Here is a 24,586-nt window from a genome sequence, read left to right on the forward strand (position 1 = left end):
TCAAAAAACCCTGTAGGCTCTCTCTTCCATTTCTAATCTAATCATATCTCGCTCCTTTCACAGCTGTCTCTAGTTCAAGTCATCATCATCTCTCACTTCTATACCGTCTCTAGACAGGTCCCCCACTAAATTATAGGTGGCTACCAATGTCAAAGAGGTTGTTTTAAAATAAGTCATTTCACATTACTTCCTACTCAAAACCTACTTTCCTTCCTCACAGTAAAAATCCAAAATCCCACCATGGCTTCTAAAGCCCTCCAGCATGTGGCTCTGGTCTCTCTCTCCAACCTCATTTCCTACCTGCCACTCTTTTCCATGTTCACTGCACTGCAGTCACACAGGCCTTCTTGTAGCCTTTGAATACATCAAACATTCTCTTCTCAGTACCTCTGTACTGGCTGACCCCCTACCCAAAATGATTTTCTTCAAAAGATTTACAAAGCTCCACTCTGTTCCAATATCAATTCCTCATATAGAGGTTTCCTCTGTGCATTCTCTCTAAAATAGCACCCTCCAACACTTTCTATCCCCTCCCATTTTACTTTTCTTCATAGAACTTATCATCACCTCACATTATATATGTATTTGTTTACTTACACATTGACTATTTGTCCCAAAGAATGCGTAATCCATGAGATCAGGGCTTTGCTTTATTCACTACTTTTTCTCCAGAGCTTAGAACAGTGCTTTGCACAAAGTACTGTTCACAATATACTTGCTGAAGAAATAATGACTTACTGTAAGGCAGGGGCCATAAATGTAAACAGCTGGTAACCTTCCTAAGTACATCAGGCTGGTTACAAAATACCTTGGGGAGTGGGAGACACTGTGACAAACTGAAGAACATATACTTCATCTAAAGAAGTCAGCTACTACTTACCTAATTTTGGCCATGAATGAATGCAGGAATAATACCTCACCTAAAGAAGTCAGCTACTACTTACCTAACTTTGGCCATGAATGAATGCAGGAATAATACTTCATCTAAAGAAGTCAGCTACTACTTACCCAATTTTGGCCATGAATGAATGCAGGAATAATGTGGCAAGGTCTAATTTTTCAGAACAAAACTTAATTTAACATAAAATTCTCCAATTTCTAAATGTTACCAATTTTTTAAAAAATTAAGTAGGCCAACACTGGGAAGACACCTATGAGCCCTACCGGTGAACTGTGTTTTCAAGAGGGGTCTAAGGGAAAACACTTATCTGGGAGAATATCACAGGTCTGTGTAATAAATACAAGCCTCAGTAACAAGAACTTAATCTAAGCCATCGGAGGACTGAAGCAAGCAGAGGAGTTACGTAAACAGATGCTACCATGAAAGATCACTCTTGAAACTTTGTAGACTTAAAGAAGACAAAAATCAAAGTGAAAACAGATACTGGATACCATCCAATAGTCCCAGCAGGAGCTTATAGTGACTTAGATCGACATTATAATTAAAAGTGAGAAGATATTGAAATCAGGATATTTAAAAGGTAAAGCCAACAGGATGTGCTAAGGAACAGAATATGGGGGTATGAAGTAAACTGTACAATCAAGGATCATTTTTCAGTCTGAGCAACTGGTAAATGATGGTATCATTTACTGAGATGGGCCAGACTTTGGGAGGAGCAAGATTAAAGGCAGAGATGAAGTTCAATTTTGGCTATATAAAGTTTGCAATTTCTTTTGTCATCCAAATGAAGATTTCAGGAAGGCACTTGCTTGAGTCTGGAAGTCAGGGGAGGAATCAGAACTAGAGATATAAATTTGGGCTTCATCAGAGTATTAAAAGACACCAAACCAGAGGAAATCAACTGAAGGAGAAGGTATAGAGAAGGGAGAAAGCCCAGGAGTACTCTAGTATCTAGAGAAACAAGCACAGGAAATGGGACTAACCAGTAAGGAAGAAAGAAATCCAAGAGACTGCTGTATCAGGAAGACAAGTTGAAGAAAGTATGTCAAAGAGTGATCTTCTGGGTCAACTTATGTTGATAGGTTGAAGAGGGAGGGGTGAAAACAATGGATCTAGTAAGATGGATATCATTGATGACCTTGTTAAGACCAGTTTCTGTGTAGTAGCAGAAAAGAATGTCCAGTTGGAAAATATCCAAGTAGGTGAGAAGAGACAGAAAGACAAAGTAAAATAAGTAAACATTAACAGCTTATTTTTGTGTAGAATAGAAGAGAAATGAGACTGTAAATACAAAGAAATGAGACTGTAAATTCAAGGAAAGCTACTGTTTTCTTTAAATTGATACTAAAGCATGTTTTTATGCCAATAAAAATAATCTAGCCATGAAGGAGACACTAGTAATGCAATACAAAAACAGGATTCATAACTACAGCAGGCAAGAGGGAACAGAATCTAGAACACAAGTGGAGGGGCTGAGCTTAGACTATCACAGGAATACTTTCACTTTAACAAGACAGAAGGCAGAGCACATAGGTACTAACACAGGCTAGCATTTGTGACAGTGAGAAGATGTGGTACTTCTAATTACATCTGATTCCATCTAACATTTCATTAAGGTACAAAGCAAGTTGATAGAAGGGCTGCCACTGAGGTTTGAGAAGTAAAAAAAAAGTCACCTTAGAGACTGAAAAAGCAAATTCACTACAGAAGTGTTATAGAATAAGACTGTCTCTAGTGTTGAGTGCCCATCTTAGATTTGCAGTCCTAAAATTAAAGTGAGAACAGACACACAGATGTGGGTTTTCTCTAGCAGCCTTCTGCTGTTTGGGTGCAAGTAGTGAGCAGACAGATGGTTGGGGTTTTGCCAGATGAGATTCATCATGATGGAATGAGAGGGGCAAGGGAGTTAAGAGTGTCTGAAAAAGAGTGATTTCAGTACAGAATCAGAGAAACGAGGACACAAAAATAGCAGAGAAAAATAAAGCAGCAACTTGTATAAACTGGAGGTCTCCAGGGAACTTGAAGAAGAGTGGGAGTAGGGGAATCAGAGTTAATAAACAAGAAAGTAAGTGGTAGCGATCAAAGGGGAGTATGCTTGAAATCAAGATTTTGGAGGTGAGTTGATTACTAGGGAAAATATTTTCTTCATTTATTCACTCATTCCTAAACCATTTTCTGAGTACCCGATGGTGGCTGGTATGGGCTAGATAACCAGAGATACAATGGTAAAATACAATCGCTGCCATTATAGAGTCTATTATCCAGTGAGAGAAGTAAAATATCTTGGCAGGTAAAGCTCATGTTCTTTATTGTCTTTATGATGTTTTTACAATACTGCCAAGATATAATTGCAGAAAGTTTTCAGAGATATTTAGAGTTCTATAAAACATAGTATTTAAAACAATGCAACCTTAGAAGGAAATTTAGAATGGTAAAATATTTACAATCTTTACTGTGTAACAGAATATCCAATACCAGTATTGAATGTGATTCTACCAGAGCAGTAATCTTGATTGTTCTAATAATGTAATATTCTAATAAATTTTTTCAACCTCTTCTAAAACTTAATTGCAAAAGTGGTTGCAGTACATTATTACTTTAAAAATTCATTTTACAGATAGAATACTTTGCATAAAGATTTCAAAAGCTCCTGAAATGATTCGCTCAACCAAAATCCAAGTACCATCTACAGACAAAACACTGGGTAACATACTTAGGGTACGGGGTAAAATACACATATAGATAATTCAGATTAAGACCTAAAACAATTTAAATGTCCATTAGTAAGTGGCTTGTAACTTACCATAGATAAAATACTACTAATAACAATAGCTAACATTTATTAAATGTTTACCATGTGCCAAGCACTGTTCTAAACATTTTACTTCTATTAACTTCGTTAACCTTTGAATGCTTTGAAGTGGGTACTATTATCAATTATGTTTTATAAGTGAGGAAACTGAGGCATAAAAAGTTAAATTCTCAAAAAGTAGAAAGCTAGTGACAGAACACAAACTTAGGTGGCCTTAATTCGTAGAGGTTGTATTTTCTTAAGTTTTATTTTCCAAAAATTTCAGATTACAAAGATAGTAAAAAGAAGTCCCATATTCCCTTTGCCAGATTTCCCAAACAACATTTTATATTTCCATTATTATTCTCTATATTTTTTTTGGAAACATTTGAGAATAAGTTGCTGACCTTGATGCCTCTTTTACCTCTAAACACTTCAATGTGATTTCCTAAAAATAAAAATCATTCTCTTATAAAACCACAGTATAATTAACAAATCAGGAAATTCATGTCTCATTAATCTAGAGCACGTCTTCTGTCCTTGCCTCTCATGCCCTGACATTTTAGAAAAGTACAACCGGCCAAAGTTATTTTGTGTACTAGTTTAGCAACCTTTGATAATTCTTGCTGGAACTAATTATTCAAAACCTGTACTGTTAACATGATGCTATGCCGCCAATAAAAACAATGAGGTGGATCTACCTGTATGTATCAGTATGTACAGAAATCTATTTTCTATTGTCCATAGGAAAAAAAAATCAGCGGTCCTGAACCCCTGGGACACAGACTGGTACCACACAGCAAGAGGTAAGCAGCAGAACAGCAAGCGAAGCTTCATCTGTTTGCAGCTGCTCCCCAGAGCTAGCATCACCACCTCAGCTGCACCTCAGATCATCAGCATTAGATTCTCATAGGAGCACCAGTCCCTGGTGCCAAAAAGGCTGGGGACTGCTGGTTTATATAATTCCACCATGTTAAATAAAATATACATTATGTATTGTGTACATAATGTATATGTATACATAAAGAATAGGTATTATAAAAAATACTTAGAATGGTACACAGCAAATGGAAAAGTGTTTACCCTCTACCAGGCCAACCAGAACTGTTTCAATTAGTTTATTTATTTTTGTATTAGAAATGTTTGGTTGCAAACAGCTCCAGTGACTTAAGTGACAGAGACTTATACCATGCCAAATAACATGAACATTAGAATATATGTAACTTTTTTTCAGCTCCATCACCCTAAGCTTGGATTGTCCTCAATTTTCATGTTTGTCACTTAATGTTTACAAGATGAAGCAGTATCTTTAAACATCACATCCATGTTCAAGGATAATGATAGGAGAAGGGGTGGACCATACTATTATTATTCAAATTGGATACTATTGAGAGAAGAAGAGGATGCTATTAATAATCACACCAGGACAAAAGGTACCAAGGAGAACTGTTCCATGCAAATCAGTATGTACAGACACCAACTGTAACAGAAGAATGTGCTAAGGGCGGGCAGAGAAGAAAAGTGAAGTCTGTCTAGGCAAGTCAAGAGAGTATGATCCAAGTTTAAAGATAAGTAAGACTTTGCCATAAAAAGGTAAGTAAAAGAGAAAAGGCATAAGAGCCACAAGGAACATCCTGTGCACAAGCATGAGAGGATGAAAGAGAATCACACACTCAGGATCAGCTAAAAAAATAATATGCCAGAAGGAGAAAAACAAAAATTTGTAGGAGAAAGAAAATGTAAGCGCACACTACTTTGGCTCATTTGTCATTAATATTTATATAATCACAATAATGTCAGCAATGAATAATGATTTAACCAAAAACTGAATTACTATTTGGGGTAAGGGAGGGGATAATATATAAATGCTAAATACATGCTAAAGGTGTGCTGATAACTGAAAACTGTTAAATCCTTAAATCCAGAAATCAGAATATAAGCCTAGTATCCAGAAATATGAAAGGAAATAGTAGGAAAAAAACCAAAAGAATTAAATATTATTATGGAATGGATAAGGAAAGAGAATTATAATTTTTCATTATAAGTCTTATGAACTATTTGATTTTTATACTATGTAAAAGTATTATTACTTTTATTAAAACACATACCCCAGGGAAAATGTTCAAATAGCAAAATCGAATGTGACCAGATAACCTATTTTTAAGAAGGTAACTGGTGTCAAGTGGGGAATGGACTAGAGGTAAAGCCTGGGCCAGAAAGAAGAGTTCTGCCTAAACCTAAAACTGACGAAGGCAGGAACTAAAGCAGGAAAAATGAGAGAAGAAAAAACACTGCCCAGATTCAAGGTATTTGCAAGGTAAAAATAAAAGAACCTGGATGCAGGAGTCTTTAAAAACAAAAGGTCATCAAAGGAAACACTCTAGATACGATTTTGCAAGATACAGAATGCAAGAGGAAAAGTGGTTTGATGGGGGAATTGTGTTTCCCATTTTGCATGTGTGAGCAGATATTAAGAAATTAAGAAACATCTTTAGGTAGCTGAAAGTGTATCTAGTTCAGGAGTTAAAACAAAGCAGACATATATATGAGAACAAAATATATTAGCACTTAGGAACTTCAGAAGCATCCATTTCAAACAAAGAAATGATTTATTATAAGTCATTCTCATTTATTCATTACTAGATCTCTTAAGGATTTTTACTAGGTAATCAAAAATTTTTTCTAATTATAAATCTGAGACAAACTTATCTGGAAAATTGGAGAAGTTTAGAGGGAAACAATGACTATTCATATGATAAATCCACACAGCATATGAGGAGTGCCTGTTTTCTCATTCTCCTCAACATGATATTATAAAAAATTTCTAACCTTTGTCAATGATGGATAAAAAATGGTGTCTTACACTTTTAAGTTGCATTTCTCTTAAGGCTAAGCATCTTATGTTTGAAAGCCATTTTATTTTCAGTGAACTGTCTTCTGATTTTTAAAAAAACATTTTATATTTAAAATTTTTCACCTTTTGGGAATTTATTTTTATGTTATAAACAATGTTTGTGTCCGCCCAAAATTCATATGTTAAGTCCTAAAGCCCAATGTGATAGTATTTGTATGTGGGGTTTGGGGAGGTGATTGATTGAGTCATAAAGGCAGAGATCTCTGCTTTTAAAAGGGACCCCTGAGAGTTCTCTTCCCACTTCTGCCAAGTGTGGACACAGTACAAAGATGGCCGTCTATGAAGCAGGAAGCGGGCCCTCACCAGACACTGAAGCACCAGTGCCTTGATCTTGGGTGACTTAGCCTCCAGAACACTGAGAAATAAATTTCTGTTGTTTATAAGCCAATTAGTATATGGTATTCTGTTATAGCAACCCAAAGGGACTAAAGCAGATGTAAAACGATAAGTTAATTTTCAAGGATGCTAATCAATTGTTCCAGTACTATTGTTAAATGAATTTTTTCTCTGCCTGATTTTTGATGTCTTTTGGGTGTACTTTGAGAATCTAAGTATCTAAAGTAATTTGTTTCTCTTAACTTAAACTATTAACTTATTAACTTAAACTAATCTTTTAAAAAATTCTACCCAATGGATTAGATTTTCCATGACATCTATATCAATTCAAATATGCAGCTAAATAACCAACAAGTGTATATAAGTAAACAGTTTTTCATAAACAACTCACAAGCCATACATTTAAATGTGGAAAATCATGTTAGGTATTTATTATTATCGGATACGTAACATTAATTTAGAAAAACTTTACATACTTATATACTGGACCACTGTAGGAGCTTAAGATATCTACTTTGGATCAACACCAATGTTAACAAAAAATCAGTTTCAACAAAGGAAAGAATTAAATAATCACTTATCTGTATCTGAAACTTTATTTTCTATAAGAAGAAAAAATCTTTATGTCTAAAGTTCACAACACTTCCTTAAGGTGAGGTGCTTAGTATTAACTGGAAAAAAATGTTTATACCCTAACTATTCTTCATACCTTTGTTTTCCTTAGCTCTCTCTTATCCAAAGACTGAAAGTAAAGCACTCTGTGCTTTATAAGAGACTTGAAGGCAGAGGCTGGCACTTATTTTCTTTGTGTAGCCCTACAATATCCAGAACAAAGTACTCTGCACATAATGGATACCTAATGAATAATACTGACAGAAAGAACATACACTAAGATGAAGGTTCTTTCTTGAAGAGAACTAGATTACTTTAGCCAATGTATTTGTAAATAGCAATAGCATGTTTTAAAAACTGTTTTTAACTATATATGTTACAAAAATATGTACCATCACAGTGAATAATTAGGCGGCCAATGAGCTTCAAGAATTCTTATATTACAAAATCTTACCTCTTCAAAAACAGCAGCTTTATTTACTTTTTCCCTTGCTATGTCACAGATTTTCAAGATACCCAGAGCAAAAGCTTTCATGGCAGGATCTTCTATAAAGTCTGGGTTATGAATGTAAAGGCATGTAAATACTGTCTGTGCCAAAGAGTGGCCTTCTAACCATGTTATCTAGAAAAGAAATAAAAGAATGTATATGTTTAAGGTGACAGAGAGTCTGCAAAGTCTCAACTGATCCAACAGTCAAAACCAGAGTGCCACAGACCCAAATAAATATAATAGTAAGCATAAGATTTAAAAAGTGATTAAAGGAAAGGTCAGGAAAGACAAAATTAGAATTCACTTTCATTGACAAAAGTCTTTCAAGAATCATATACCTTAAATAAGATTAGCTGAAAGATATAAATATGGGAAGCATTCATATACATAATTCAGTTTATAATATATTTGGAGACTAATGAAATTAGAGTACCTCCTTATATAGCATCCAAAAGGAATCAATTCTACATGTGGTCAAAAAAAATCCATCAACTACGGAATTTACAATTTCAGAACTAACTAGACATCCCAGCCATTCATTCAACTCTATTTTTTATCTTCACTACCACCAACCCAGTGAAGAGCAACACATCTCACTTAGATTACTGCAAGAAACTATACAATGATTTTATCGCCTCCCATCTTTAATACTCTCAACCAGAGGAATCTTGCTAAAACATGAAAATAATCATTCAACACTATTTTATTGAGTAGCTACAACAGGCCAGGTACCATGTGCTAAAACCTGAGAATATCTATAGCAGCCAAAATTGAGTAATTATGTCCCAAGTGCTATGCTAAGTATTTTCACATATCTTATCTCATTTTTCCTAACACCTCGAGGAGAGAGGTATCTTTCAACTTTTACATATTAAAAAAAAAAAAAAGAAAAATCTGAGGGTGCAAATAATTTTGCCCAAATTTATATAGTTACATTTTATACTAAGTCCAAGAATTCTGCAATAGAGCAAGAATTACAAAATGAGAAATGCACATAAAAATTACTACAATTAAGGTATGTGTTTTGTATAACCAGCGTGCAGAAGACTTTCTAGACTAAAAACTATGTGTCTATTAAAGGCCAAATTCTCAGATACAATCTCTAGAGTCTCATACAATGGTTCTTCAGCTTTGGCAAAAATCCTCCCTCTAGCCTCTGTTTGTCCTATTCTACTAGGACTGTAAACTGCTAAAGTGTAATAACAATATCTTTGAAACTTTGGAGGAAGAAGGATCAGGATTAGGATTCTGGCTATGCCCGTTCCTAGCAATGTAATCCTAGACAAATGATAAGATACCATATATCGAATAGAGCTGATTTAAGAACTAAATGAAAAATATACACGTAAAATCCCTAATAGAGTACTTCAAATATACTAGCAATCAATGCTTACTAAATGATTAAATGAATAAATTTTACATATTTTTAAGGACAATGATTTAAAAGTTTAAAAAGAAAGGGGCAGTCAGGAAAAAAGCAAAAAAGAAAAAAAAGGCAATACAAATGAGTATTTTCCCTCAATTAACCAACACTGCATACGGAAGACAACCTATCTACCGCACAGAAAGCACTAAAAAGTTTTCTTCATTTTCAAAAAGATGGCCAGTTTACTACAATCTACCCTAGATTAAGAAAAATATCTCTCCAAAGGCAATCCAAAATTCTTTGTTTCAATTCTATGCTTATTTATGGAAACTTCCAATTACAGATTTGTTTCCCTGGTATCTTGAGAATGAAGTGGGAACTGAGAGTGATGGCCATATTATTATCTTCACTAGGAAGAAAATAACCCCCTTACCCAGAAAATGAGAACCTACAATCACCCAGATGAGAAGATATAACGCTGTTTCCTATAGCATAACTTGGCCCACTAATTTTACTAGGCTAAGCATTATATATGTATCATACTCAACATTGGAGTGTATACTTTTAAATTTAAAAATTCACATATAAGTCATAATTTTTAAATTAACCAACAGTGTTATTTTAACTCTTACCAAACAGCAAAAACATGTATCCATTATCCCTATCAATTCAGGCAAAGTGAGGTCTTTAATTTTAATGGTGCCATCCTAAAAAGAAGGGGAAATATGACATATAAGCAAAAGTTTTAAAAAATTTATGTAGAGTAGCATTTTGCAAATGTTATAGTGAACCTATCTACAGTAGAATTTTGGCTTTCAAAAATTAAATATTTAAAAACAGCAATTCCAGGAAATCTCTATCTCGTCATCTGATAAAACTAAGATGCCAAATTAAATCTGTATTCTTAAAAATAGTGTATCTTAAGAAAAAATCAAAGCCTCTCATTTGAACAGAATAAAGGCTTTTATAAAGAAATGAAAAGCCAAACCAACAGGTATTTTAAAAGCACAGTGTGAATTAGTTTTAAGAATGAATATGAATCATTTTAAAGAACAGAAATTTACAAAGAATAAAATAAACATTTAAAAAAAATACTTCCCTTGAGTAACTATACTACTTGTAAATTTTGTTTACAATATCCATTTACTTAGCAAATCTTTCTTCATAAAATAGGCAAAATTAAACTCTGGCAACTTTCAATGAATTTCTAAATCAATTCTCAATGAGCAAATTTCAAATTCGCTACTACAAGCATACTTAATATATTAATACATAAAATTTAATCCCTAAGCCAATTATACTGGTATCTGAATATATCTAATTTCCCTGGTATTTGAATACATACTTAAATGTTTTCAAAATCCAATTTTAAAAATGTACACACACACACAAATTTAGAGCAACCTTTTCATGAAGACCTAATATAATAAATTTTCAGATTTCAATAGAAAGAGATATGTAAAGGTTATAACTAATTCTTGTTTATATACCTGAGATACTTTTAGAAAATAACTAAACTTTATTTTTTTATTTCTTTTTTAGGTGAGGCAACTCTTGGTTGACCTCACAGATTGCAAAGACCTTGTCAGCTTACAATCCCTTATTTATTTTTTACGCCTAAAGCACCTAGTCTTTCTAGGTGGTCTCCCATCCAAGTACTAACCAGGCCCAACCCTGGTTAGCTTCCGAGATCAGACGGGATTGGGCTTGTTCAGGATGGCATGGCCATAGACAGAAAATAACTAAACTTTAAGTTAATGTATTAAGTTTGATTTCCATTATTAATCAGAATGTTATAATATAAATAACAAATGATAAAAGAAAACACAAAAAGCACAATGCTGACTACCTTGATAGCTTGTTCAAAATTGAGAACTTTTCGATTAACTTGATTTCCAATCATGCCAGCATCCATCTTGGGATCCATCATTTCAATGGCAGACATGGCTTCAAAAAGACCAAACCTGCAAATAAAAAAATGGACCTCACAAATTGTTTCTGAATTAGTCAGCTTATCCAGATTCCCACAATGGTATAAAATCATATTTCAAATAACTACAGTATTCTCTGTAAGTCCTTCCAACTTGCTAACACTTCTACTTCAATTAAATAACTTTCTTTTAACTTAACAATTTTTCCATGTACTTGTGACTGAAATTATTTTACATGCATTGTGGAAAACAAAAGATTTTGGTGCTACCTTCAACAAGGTTGTGTGTTAGAAATTTTTGGACAAAGGGGATTAACTGATCTATAATAGATTGTACTTTGCCGTCTTTAAGTTTCTCTATTTAATATTCAGAAAGTCATGCTCAGAATAATCATTATCAAATGTAACTTTTAGATTTTTTCATTTTCTTTATATTGTGAAAATCCAACAATCTACCACATTACACTCTACAATGCCCAAAGTTTTGGCAAGTACATGATGGAAAGTAATGCAGAAATCCTGATGGTCTGGTATTTGTGGCTTATTAGCCATAAAAGCAGATAGTTGCGACACAGTGGACAGATTAAGTGTACCATTAACTGAGATATGCCTCAAGAAATGAGAGAGGAAGAAGAAAAGCCTAAAAGTAAGTTTGTAGGTAGCTATTTAATTCATTCAACAAATACTTACTGAGTGCCTACTATATGCTAGGTACTTGGGATACATGAGTAAGCAAAACAAATTTGCCTGCTTCATGAAGCTTATGTTCTAGTGGAAGGAAAGAGACAATAAGCCATAAGGGTAAGTAAGTTACACAGTATGTCAGAAGACTGTACATGCCAGGGAGAAAAGATAGCTAAAGAAGATATGAATTGGAAAGATAGAACTTTAATAGATGGTCAGGGTAGGCTGCTATTCTCTGGGCTGAAACTAAAACCTTGGGGAAATAAAAGAGGGCTAGGTCTTTTTAACTGTGCTCTCTCATAGCTTTCCTGCATTAGCTTGTGATTTCATTATATCCTTCCTAAAAATGCCTCGGCATCAAAAGGATGGTTCTGAAAGTGTGATACCTGGATCAGCAGCATCAATCTCACTTGGGAACTTGTTAAAAATGCAACTTCTGAGGTCTCACATCAGACCTACTAAATAAGGGGTTAGGCCTAGCAATCTGCATTTTAAAAAATCCTTCAGATGATTCTGATGCACACTAAAGTTTGAGAAGAACTAAATTTCAGGTTCTACTCCCCCACCCCAAATGTCCAATCCTGTCTGCTAATTTAAAATTTCATATTCCTAACCCTGAAAACTGAGCCTGAGTATAGCAGTATGGGAACTGAAGCTATCAATGGGAGTAAAAATATAATTAAGCACTTCCCTTTATTTTATCTTCCCAGGGATTCTCAATCTACTTTAACCCAGGTGCTTAGTCACCTATCTCTGGTCATCAACCAGCCTATCACATATGACATACTACAGATATCTTTTCTTTAAGAATTCCACATCCTGTATATTTACCCTCAAGGAAAGGACCATAAGTCACAAACAAACATTTCATATCACAACTAGGGTCACTGGCCCCAAAACTGCTCACCAAGGTTAAAAATATATTTATAAGTACTATTATTTTTTACAGCTTTGAAAGGTGAAATAATCAGACTTCAAGCAACACTACTGCACATGAGAAAAAACAGATGGAAATATCACACCACACTATTTCAAAGGACAGAAATACTTACAGCTTATCATGAAGCAGTTCTCCCAACTTTAATTCTAAAAGAAACAAAGAGAAAAATCCTTTGAACAATACAATATCTGCATTTAATTTTTAATGTTAAGAAAAAATGAAACAAAATATTAGCACCTGAAAAATATGCTTGCATTCCTTCTAACTTCATTTTTTAAGAAACGGTTATATTATTTCTACTCAATTTCTAATATAATACCTTCTACTGCCGGTCCCCAACCTTTTTGGCACCAGGAACTGGAGCTCCCGAGAAGCTAGTGCCTGATGATCTGAGGTGGAGCTGCGGCGGTGATGCTAGTGCTGGGAACGGGCTGCAAATACAGATGAAGCTTCAAGGCTCAGCTCACCTCCTGCTGTGTGGCCCACTTCCTAACAAGCCACGGACCAGTACCAGTCTGCAGCCCAAGGGTTGTGGACCCCTGTTCTACACAGTGAATATTTAGATACTAACCACATATTGAACTTTTGAGAATTAACAAGTGGCCCATCATGGGCCACATGATCCAATCAGAATTACCAACTTCATTTAAATAAAAAAAAAAAAATCACTAGTAAATTTTCCTCTAAATAAACTTTTCCATAGAATTGATTGCTACTTCTCAAGCTGTTTGTAAACCACTTGGTGTCATAATCTAATCTTTTTGTTCCAGATACAGTATCAAAACTATTTTTTTAAATTATATTTTATTTCGATAATATATAAAACATGCGTAAACAGCTAATCAAAGCAGTGTTCACCTCCTACAAAGCAGTTCTCAACCTTGGCTGCATATTAATATTAACTGGGAAACTTAAAATTTTCAAAGTCGAAGCAGCATCCCAAATCAACTAAATTCTAAGGCGTGGGATCTATGCAAAGGTTTTAAAGCAGTCCAGGTAATTTCAATATGAAGATAAGGTGAAAAGCACTACTTTAACATTTCAAGTAGCTTAGACATTAATGGTCAAATCCTGTGGAAGGTATAAAAAGCAGTTTCCAGAACTTTACCCATCATCCTAGCTAATCATAAGTTAAATAACAATCATTTTTAACAGTTCCATGTACCAAAACAGATAAATCAATGAGAAGAATAGGTCAAAATACTACATTAAAGCATAACAGAATATACTGCAATTCTCAAAGATGGTTTGGGAACCCCGGAGTCTGAGACTTTAAAATTATGTTTGTAGTAAGACTAAAACATTCTTTGTCTTTTTCATTGTGTTGACATTTGCACTGATAATGCAAAAGCAATAATGTAAAGAGGAAAAACCTGCTGTAGCTTCAGCACAAATCAAGACAGTGGCCTCATGCTAAATAGTATATTCTTCAACTCCACACATTTGCAGTTAAAAAAGACAAAAATATTTTTAAAATTTCACCTAAGAAGTCCTTGATGAATGTAAAAATTATTAATCTCAGAGGCAGCACTAGGGTGAGCAACTGAGGAATCCACAGTACAAAATTTAAGGAGGCACTTGCTTTCAGATAGTGTTTCTTTAAATTTTGTACTCTAGGTGCCTTATTTGTTTCACCTTAGTGCTGGCTCTGATTTATCTTATTAAATCTCAATCTTTGAGTATATGTCTTTTTAATATTCTATTTGACAAATGGGAAGTATACATTAACTTCCACTGCATACCAGAGTAAGAGGCTGTCCTGAGGAAAAGCTTTTGCACAATTATCACCATTTTTACTTGAAAGAACAACTGACAAACTATAGTTACTTATACTAGAGAATATGGCATTTTCTTAAACATAAATGTTTGTCGCTTTAAGGAAAAAAAAACTGACAACGTTGCCAATGATAAAATTTGAGGTTTCAAGAAAAAACTGAGATTTTGGAAAACATGTATCTGCCAACTGTGAGCCTGACAGCTTTCTAATACTTATATTTTGCAACTGGCAACACGTTATAAAATTAGGCATTGATAAAAGATCCATTCAAAGTTTAAGATAGACCAATGTAACAGAGCATGAAAAGTCCACTGATATGGCTTCCAACTCCACATTATAACTAATCTTTAAGAAATTGCATGTAAAGTTTTAGTGTAGTATCAAAGAATATTCTTAATTATCTGAAAAGTTTCATCCACTTTTCAACTACATATTTACTGAGGTCAGAATTACTTCATATACTTCAACCAAAATAACATGCAGGAACAGACTGAATACAGAAGCAGACGTGGAATTCAGGTGCCCTATACTATGTCAACATTAAAGAGATTTTCAAAAATATAAAACAACTCCACTAAGTTCTAAGGTTTTTTTTTTTTAAATATATTTTTCATTGTAAAAATGTTAACATGCAATGAGTTTATTAACATTTTCAAGTGAATAAGTGTTTTTTAAATTTGTTTTAAATTCTAATATAGTGAACATATGTATTACACAAACAATAATGAAGAGTGTGATTTTTAACATAATGGGGTCCTGAGACCAAAAAATTCTGAGAACTGCTGTAATAATTTATCATATTCTCAGGATAGATTTGGGTACCAAAGAGCTACACCAAACTTAAAAATAAAAACACTCCACAGACCTAGAAATCTTGGTTTCCTCATCTATAAAATGAAGGGTTGAACTAGATGACTCTTCTTCGGTCCCTTAGTTATCAGATCATTCACTAGTTTACTATAAGCAGTAAACTTTAAAATTTACTCACTAAGCAGAGTACCAGTACTCTCACTGCATAATCAATAACTGGATATAGAATCATGATCTTGTATAGATAGCACTACAGACATAAGTTACTTGGGTCTTATCCAAGTGGGCAGCAGTTTTCAAAAAAATTTAGTGAGAAGGATGTTTTATATTTATCATTAGCAGTCAGAGCAATGACATCATCACACATCATGCAATATTGAAAATTCCACTGTACACTAACAAAAGAATGAGTCAAAATAAGTTTATGTCTTATTACCATGAAAACAGTTTTGACCTAGCACACCCCATGAAAGTCTTGGGGATCCCAGGGATCACAGACCACACCAAACCACTGAACTAAATTAAAACAATAATTTTGAATAAAGTTACTTCTACTTTTATGTAAATTTCTAAGTAGGTACAATAGTATATAGCTTAAACCACTCAGAGCAAAGGAAAAAATTATATATACAAGAAAAAGTTGACTCATAATTTTTTTAAAAATCTTGACAATAAACCACCTTTTTATTTTATCCTCTAATAATATAAGCTGTGGATAGATACGCTGTGAGAGAAAATTTAACTTAATTTTTCAATTATAGAATTTCATGGCATCTGAGAACATCCTTCCTTTGCCTTGGAAATGAACACTGAATCATAACTTGTGACTGGAGCTTGAGAATGCAGCAGTGCTAAGCATTTGAAGACTATGATCATTCTTCTGAAGAAATGTCATCTAACAGGACAGAGAAAACATGCAACTATGCAACAATGCAAACACATTTTACCATCTTATAAATGAGGTTATTTGTAAACTGGTGTTATAGAACTTTCGATAGATTTCGACATATAAGATTATAAATAATGGTTAAGTTCCCAGCTTCGGTCCCTATGAAGGCTCTATTGCAGTGGTCCCCAACCTTTTGGCACCAGGGACCAGTGCTCCTATGAGAATCTAATGCATGATGACCTGAAGTGGAGCTGAGGTGATGATGCTTGCGATGGGGAGAGGCTGCAAATACAGATGAAGCTTCGCTCAGCTCGCCTGCCGCTCACTTCCTGCTGTGCGGCCTGGTTCCTAAAAGGCCACGCAACCAGTACCAGTCTACGGCCCGGGAGTTAGGGATCCTTGCTCTACTGAATCTGTAATAAAGCTGAAGTCCAACACCATTATAATAGTGATATTTAAACAGATCAATTAGTTTACCCCTGGGTAAAGGTGCTCCTACTTTTAATTCCCTCCTGAAATCTCATTAAAATAACTAGAAAAAAAATGTTTTGAAAGAAAGGTGTAAACCCCAAAGAGGAAAAACACGTGCAAAAATAATACAACAAAACTAGGAAACTTGGAAACTGAAAGGCAAATAGTTTCTTAGCAAATCCAAGAAAAATAAATCCAGCAGCAGAGAAAGCCAAAAACCAACCCGATTTACCACTTTACCTTTGAAAGTGGGGACAAAGGGGGACTAAAATATGGAGGACTCAGCCCTGCCCTAATTTACAAAGCAGGGATAACTGCTCCTCCTTCACCCTATATAATATTGAAGGCTTTCTCTGATTACGATAAAACAAAAAGTCTCAGGCACATAAGGTTATTTGAAGGCCAGGGTACAGTATTGGAAAGAGAGAGCATTAAGTGAGTATGTTCTGAAAACCCTAGACTTCCTCTCCTGCTTGTTATATCACAGGCAGACAATTAGATCTTCAATCTCAAGGCAGGAGATGAAACAAATATTCTCTATAGAATATATCATTCCAAGAAGACAGTGCTAAATAACTGACATCAGAAGATCTCCAATACAAAAGCCAAGTCAGATCACCTGACAGTGACATTCATAGTCGAGGAGTCCAACTCAAAAATTCAGGGCTTCCAATCAGCTTTTTGTCCCCTACACTCTGGCAACAAAGGATTCATAGATATCTGAAGTAATGTCCAAATAGTAAAGATAGAAACCAAAGAAAATAAACAAAATAGCAAGTTGGAGGAAAGACACTATATGGGGAAACAAAAACTCAAAAGAACTATTATCCTTAAATAGATAAAACAGTGCAACTCTGAAAACAAAAACAGGACCCTTTACTTTTTTTTCAAAAGGAATATTCAGAGGAAAAAAATCTTAGAAATTAAAAACATTACAGCAGAAATGGAAAATTCAGTAGAAGTTTTGGAAGACAAAGTTGAGTCTTAGTCCATTCAGGCTGCTAACAAAAATATCATAAAGTGGGTGGCCTATGATCAATGAACTTTTTTCTTATGGTTCTGGATGCTGGAAAGTCCAAGATCAAGTTGCTAGCAGACTCAGTGTCTGGTGAAGGCCCACTTCCTAGACAACCAACTTTTTGTTGTAACCTCACATGGTGGCAGGAACTAGGGAGCTCTGCGGCATCTCTTTCATAGGACCACTAATCTCATTCACATGAGCTCCACTTTCATGACATAAGCATCTACCAAAGGCCTCACTTAAAACCATCACACTGGGCATTAGGTTTCAATATATGATTTTAGGGGACCCAAACATTCAGTCCATAGCACTTTTGATGGAAAAAGGCAAGTAAAAACAAGGGGGGAAAAACACAGAAGATCAGCCTAGGAGGTTCAATAACCCCAAAACAAGACACTCTATAAGGAGAATACAGAGAAAACAAAGAGGAAGTAGAGTAATTCAAGACGGTTTCCCAGAACTGGAGATCAGATAAAGTGTAAGGGCTCCAGAATTGTCAACAAAGCAAACCACTGTGAAAATTCTGGACATGGAGGACACACAGAAGATAATAAAAGGTTACATATGAAAGCTCAGGAATCGGAATGTCATCAAGCTTCTTAATAGTAACATCAGAACAATACATCGATGGGCAAGGTCCTAAAATTCTCAAATACCAAAATGTATTATCAATAAAATGGGAGGATAAAGACGCTTTCAGACATCCAGGGCCTCTACAAATTGTATCTCCCATGTACTTTACTCAGGAAGATAAAAAAGATATCTAGTCAAAACAATGAGGAAAACAGAAACCCCAGGCTGATGATGAAAAAAGATCTCAGGATAACACTAGGTACAAAGAGCTAAACACATCCATATTGGAGTAAATTAAGCAGCCAGGATAATAATGGAGATAATTATGATAGAATGTCTGATGTGTATGAATATCTTGAGATTTGGACAACTTGTAAAAAGTCTAAGTTAAAATTAATGATAAGTACATAGCTTTTGGGTAAAAAAAAAGTTGTGTAAAACAGAAGAATTGTGCAGGAAGGGTAAGGTAATAAGTTTTACTCGTGGGCTCAACTATGAATAAAATCTGTATATCCATAGTGTAACTGGAGGGAAAGTCCATAGATAATGCCTAAATTGGCAGTGGGGGGAATCAAGAAGTAGCAATAAAAGCATACTATCTAGAATCATGAATAGCAAAATAACCAGCTGAAAGGAGGAAAGTGGTGACTTCTGAGGATACCTTCTCTATTGACCAAAACTCCTAACATAAAGCAGAATACACAATACGAGATTCGGGGAAAACCTGGTAAGTTGAACTTGACAATGCAGAAGAGCTCTCAAAGTACATCAAAGGTCCCATTCCCTTCTACTGCTTGCTCTATGTTAATGCTAGTTGTTAGAGGTGTTAAGACATCCAACATCTGTATGTTCCATTCCTGAGGAATCCAGGGTCACAGACATTAAATGCTAACTAAACATTCTACAAGTAATCTAAATGAACTAGCAGCACTACTGACATTTGAACAAAATAATTTTTTCATAAGGGCTATCCTGTGCATCAGATGATTAGCAGAATCCTTAGGGTGTGTACCCACTAGATGCCAGTAGCTCTCCCTACCTTCGCTGTGACAACCAAACACATCTCAAGACATTGGCAAATGTCCCTTGAGGGTCAAGATCACTCCCGGTGGAAAACCATAGATCTAAAGTGATCCACAATTAACAGCGTATCCAAAATTACCACCAGTGATCCACAATTACCAGCTGCCTACCCAATCCATGCCCACCACTGAAAATATTCTTGACAGCAGGGAACGAAGGAAACACTTTTCACTTCTAAAACCATAATCACTTAAAATACTTTTCAAGTTGCCCAGATCTTTCGCCAGGACAATTTCTGTCCATCTTTCTCTTCTCAGAATAAAGCGCTAACAGAAAATTCCTAAAACAATGATTCTAAAAATGGTGTTCATGGATGGGGATGAAAGACCAAAAGTCCATTAAAGTTTTATCAAGAATCTATACTTCTTCTATAATTGTTAAATGTTATGTAATCAGTTCAATGATAATCTTTTAAAAAGATTACAGAAACATGTTCTAAAACTAACTGGATAATAACGTTATAATCAAGTATTGCTACAATTTGAGTGCCCAAGCTGTGGTCATCATTATGCTGATTCCAAGAAGTCACCCAAAATGACAGCATTTAATGTAATGCAGTGATTCTCAAATTTCTAAAGTCCAAGATCCAGATATTTTCTGGTTTGAAGAAACATGGCCTTATAATATTCATTTATTCTTAAAACAAATATATATATTTGTATTAATATATATAAAAGTTCTGGGTGAGAGAAGACAAAAGAGAAAGGAAGAGAAATAAGAAGCTTAAGCAACCTAGATTTCAAAAGAAGGAAGAGAATAAAAGTTTTCCAAAAGTACTGGGTAAGAGCTGAAGAAACTGGATGTATATGGGGGTCTTAAACAATGGTACCTGTAATAAAGACTGACTAAGGAAGAATGAACTAAGCCATTAGAGAAGAAAATGCGATAAGAGGAAGGGTCCATATCCTCCTTGACTAGAGCTTAAAAATAATGGAAGCAGTGCTAGCTGACCTTGGATCACCTCTGAGTTCTAGACACTTAATGGTGTTTAGGAGGGGTTGTTGGCTATCCTGGGAGCATGTGGAAGAAGGGAATCTGGCAGGTGGAAGAAGGAGCTGTGTATATTTTATGATCATTTATGTTTAAATGAAAATTCTAAACTGTGGGTTAGTAATTCAGGAAGTACCTAAATATAGACAACCAAATGGAATATGAAGCACAGAGACTATTTTACAGGAGCAAAATGAGATGGTTTTAATTAAGCAAGGTTTCCTAGAGAAGCAAAGTTCAGAGGTGTCCTTTAGATAAATGATATATTACATATCAGGCAAAATAACAGTGATGGCGCCACACATTCAAAATAATTTGCAAAGAAAAAAACTTGGTTATAGGAAGCGTGGAGGGGAATGTGTGCCATCTGCATAGTAGAAAATAAATGATAAAAATCAGAATTTGATCCAGAGTACTTTGAAGAGCCACTAAAAGAATAAATAGAAATGTGTATGAAAAAATATTGCCATCCATATGCAGATTATTTTACCATACCTGCACCAAATCACTAAAGTCTACCCAAATGCCATTACACTGTCACTGAAGAGAAACCACTGTAATAGTTAAAGAAAAAGATGCAATGAGTTCTATTTTAAATTTAGTTTTCAGAAAGTTGCTAGAACAGAAACCTAAACTATAATCTAGGCAATGAATCTGATTATTTCAACAGAGGAAAACAAATTATTAATAACCACAAGTTCAAGAGCTGCCAAAATCCTTTAGTCCTAAATCTACACGTAAAGGAAAAATTCTATATCCACTTTTTAATCTCAAGAAGTATACTCCACATTTGTGCCACCTGAAACAGTGCAAGTGCTAATTATGGAAGTTAATAGGATTGTTTGATGTTGACAACAAAATGACATGCCAGCCTCTCTCAATCCACAATGAAGCAGAGATTAAATCCTATCTCCTACTCTAAACTTTTTCCATGGAGAAGGAAGAAGTATTCACTGTTCCTCAAATATACAACTCTCAATGAATTTATTCTGGCTCTGATGGTTCATCTCGGTCTAGAATAATTGTCTCACATTTACTTAAGAGAAACTCGACCATTCTTTAAGGCCTAACTCAAGCCATAAAACCTTTCTTATTTAGGTTCATAATGACAGCCTTCTCATACAGATCACTTAAAATCAGGGCAAGATGATAGGTATGATCCACTTAATAGTCTAAGATCTCTGAGCACAAAAACTACACTGCAACTTATACTTCTTTCTCTCTCTCTTAAACAGACATAAAATGGGCAGTCACCCAACTCCCAGACTGATGTTTCTTCCACTATCTCACTTAGGCATACTTTAATTGGACATGTACTTTAAAAGAATAGAAGGATAGGCACATGATTTATCATTCTGCTTTCCTTCAACTGGCTCTTTCCACTTGAAGCTGCTCCAAGTCTTTATTCCGCTCCTTAACAGCACTAGTCTAAATATACTGTACCTCACCATCACCAAAGACCTAACCTTCTTGTTCACTAAGAAAATAGAAGCCATCAAGGTAGAATCCCTCCACCATTTTTCCCTATCTACTTAAAAATATACTTGTATCTTCACCATCCTAACCTGTTTCTCCAGTCTCAGTATGTCCCTATTCTTTTCCCCTGAGTTAATTTCTTTATCATGTTCTTGATCCCATCCTCTCTAAAAGTTCAAGCTCTCACTCTATCATTTGTTCCTTCCTCTTCAATCTCCCCCTTGCTAAGACTCTCACCTCAAACCAACAAACGTGTTCATTTCTCCAATCATTTATCACACTTACTATGTGCCAGGAAATGTTCTGCATGCTAAGGTAACTGATAAGATCTCTGCACTCAAAGCTTACATTTCAGTGGGTGAAACTGACAATAAAAAAGAAATAATTGAAAATGATGATTTCTGACAATAGATAAGTGCTATGAAGAAAATAAGCAGGGTGATTCAACTGAACTGGAGTTAAAAAGAAGAAAATGAGGGGGTGACTCTGTTTAGACTGGTTGTTCTGACAAGTCCTCTCTGGAGAGGTAACATTTAAATGGTCAGGAAGGAGAGAGCTTTGTGAAGACCTAGGGGCAAAGCAATTTAAGATAGAGTAAACAAAATATGCACCTTGGAGTGTTTAATGAGATAGGAAGGACTCGTGAGGAACACAGGGAGCCTAGTGGGTCAGTGGTAAGAAAATGAAGTCTGAGTGGTAGGCAGAAACTAGATCATAAAGGACTTGGAGAATAAGTTTGGACTTTATTCCATGTGCAACAAGAAGCCACTAGAGGATCTCAAGCAGAGTCGCATAATCTGATCATTTTCGAATCCTAAATATACAATAATATAACCATCTTTAGGTCAACAGAATTCCTGGTTCCACAATTTAAAATTATTGCTATGTACTCTCTAATCTTTAAAGTTGGAAAATTTAATAGAAGAAATTGCCTCAACATTTGTATTTAATGCTATATTTCATATATCCTGGCTTTAAATGAAAGTTAAAATTAGAGGGTAGAGAATGAATAAATATGGTTAATAAACTCAATAAACCACACTTACCTATTGATTTAATTTATTGAGACAGTTCAGAAATCACAATCAAGATTTTATTTTATCTTTTCCCAGACTTTGAACTCCTAATCCAAATATTCAAACTCACCTCGACAAGCTTCTTCAAAATCTTGGGTTATGTCCACCCAGTTTGTATTACTTTTTTCCATCTTTTCTGGTATACTGAGCTCCCATCCTGAATCATCGTCTTCTACAGAAGCTTTCATAACCATTATGCCTATAAAATTAATACTGGTGTAAAATAGAGGATGTACATTTCAGGGCAAGGGTATTTGCAAACCAAGTGTGTTCAAGCGCTGGATGAAAATCTTACTGAACTGTTTAAGCAGAACTCTTCCGAGTCTGAGGCTCGTACTGGAAAAACATACCTTACTGCAATTAAATCTCACTTTAATGTAACACTACTGCTGCTTATTTACTTATTTAGCCCACCACCCATTAGAGCTCATAAAGAGTCTGCCATCCCACTATTTAAGAAAAATGACAAAACACCTCACCACTGGCCCAAACAAAACCAACTCCAGAGATTCCAACTTTCAACAGAGGCCACAAGTGACCAAGGCACTCTTCAGTACTCCATGCAGCCAACTACTCAAGTCAAAGTGGTCCCTCACCTGCCAGGAGCTTGCTGGGCCAACCTGTCTCAGACTGGGCAGGACCCCAGCACAGCCTCGCCGAGGGGCACGGCGTGCGGGAGCGCACTGCAGGGTCCCACCCGCCAGGCCCAGAGCCGGAGCGCACCTGAGGCGGGGTCCCACCCTGGCCGACCGACCCGGCCCTGTTCCCGGCTCCACAGGGCGCGAAAGCAAGGACAAGACTGTTGTCGAGCGAGAGGGTGGGCACGCTGGGTGCGGGTCGTCGCCCCGGTAACATCGGTCAAGGCGAGGGCCTTGGCGGGCAGAGGGCACTCAGGAGCCCGAGGCTCCTACCTGAAGCGCGGCAGGAGGGCCGGGGCCGCAGGGTGACCTGACGTCCCTAGGGTCCGCCACACGCGCGGGGGGCTGAAGCCTTCAGAGCCAGAAAAGAGGGAGTATCAATGGCTCCACACGGGCGGTCCCTACCCACTTCTCCCATGGCCAACCGCGCCGCCACGCACCTTCCAAACCACGGAAAAAACGACGCCTCCTTAGCCGCCGCCGCCGCCCCCTCCCCTATCAGCTCAGTCCGACCGGCAGCGTGCGCGCATGCGTACGCCCGGTGCGCGCGCGACCCCGCCCCCTCTCCCTCACTCCGGGGGACTCACACTCCCCGGCCACACCCCTTCCCTCGCCTCCGCCAACGTTGGGCCGATGGCAGCCGTCTTTTCTTCTCGCGGGAGGAAAGCCAATCGCGAGACCGGAAGCTCTCTTCCTTTTGCAGACTCGGGCCGCGTCCTGGGGTAGTGGGCGGATCCCAGTAAGGGGCGGAGCCTCGGGGATTGTAGAGCCCGCCCCGCGCGGCTCCCTGGGAAATTCTTAGAAATGTGACGTGAGGG

The 24,586-nt window shown here is 36.2% G+C and overlaps 1 protein-coding gene and 1 pseudogene across 3 annotated transcripts in view; both read right to left on the reverse strand.

The window, feature by feature from the left end:
• The window catches only part of NAA35 (N(alpha)-acetyltransferase 35, NatC auxiliary subunit), a 66,468-nt gene extending 42,137 nt beyond the window's left edge, over window positions 1–24,331 (reverse strand). Inside the window, exons 1-6 of one of the 3 annotated variants that reach the window (XM_006916080.3) lie at window positions 24,209–24,331; window positions 23,201–23,329; window positions 13,077–13,110; window positions 11,260–11,374; window positions 10,043–10,117; window positions 8,009–8,176 (exon numbers count right to left, since the gene is read on the reverse strand). In XM_006916080.3, the coding sequence (XP_006916142.1) occupies window positions 8,009–8,176; window positions 10,043–10,117; window positions 11,260–11,374; window positions 13,077–13,110; window positions 23,201–23,324 (516 nt within the window). In that variant the 5' untranslated portion in view covers window positions 23,325–23,329; window positions 24,209–24,331. Of the gene's footprint in view, window positions 1–8,008; window positions 8,177–10,042; window positions 10,118–11,259; window positions 11,375–13,076; window positions 13,111–23,200; window positions 23,344–24,041; window positions 24,179–24,208 lie in introns of those variants that run through there. The other 2 variants (XM_025049735.1, XM_015592639.2) reach the window with 2 other exon arrangements.
• LOC112483164 lies at window positions 11,025–11,143 on the reverse strand (annotated as a pseudogene).
• Window positions 24,332–24,586: the final 255 nt, after the last annotated feature.

The sequence above is a fragment of the Pteropus alecto genome, unplaced genomic scaffold, assembly GCF_000325575.1.
Source record: "Pteropus alecto unplaced genomic scaffold, ASM32557v1 scaffold206, whole genome shotgun sequence".
In the NCBI taxonomy this organism is placed as follows: Eukaryota; Metazoa; Chordata; class Mammalia; order Chiroptera; family Pteropodidae; genus Pteropus; species Pteropus alecto.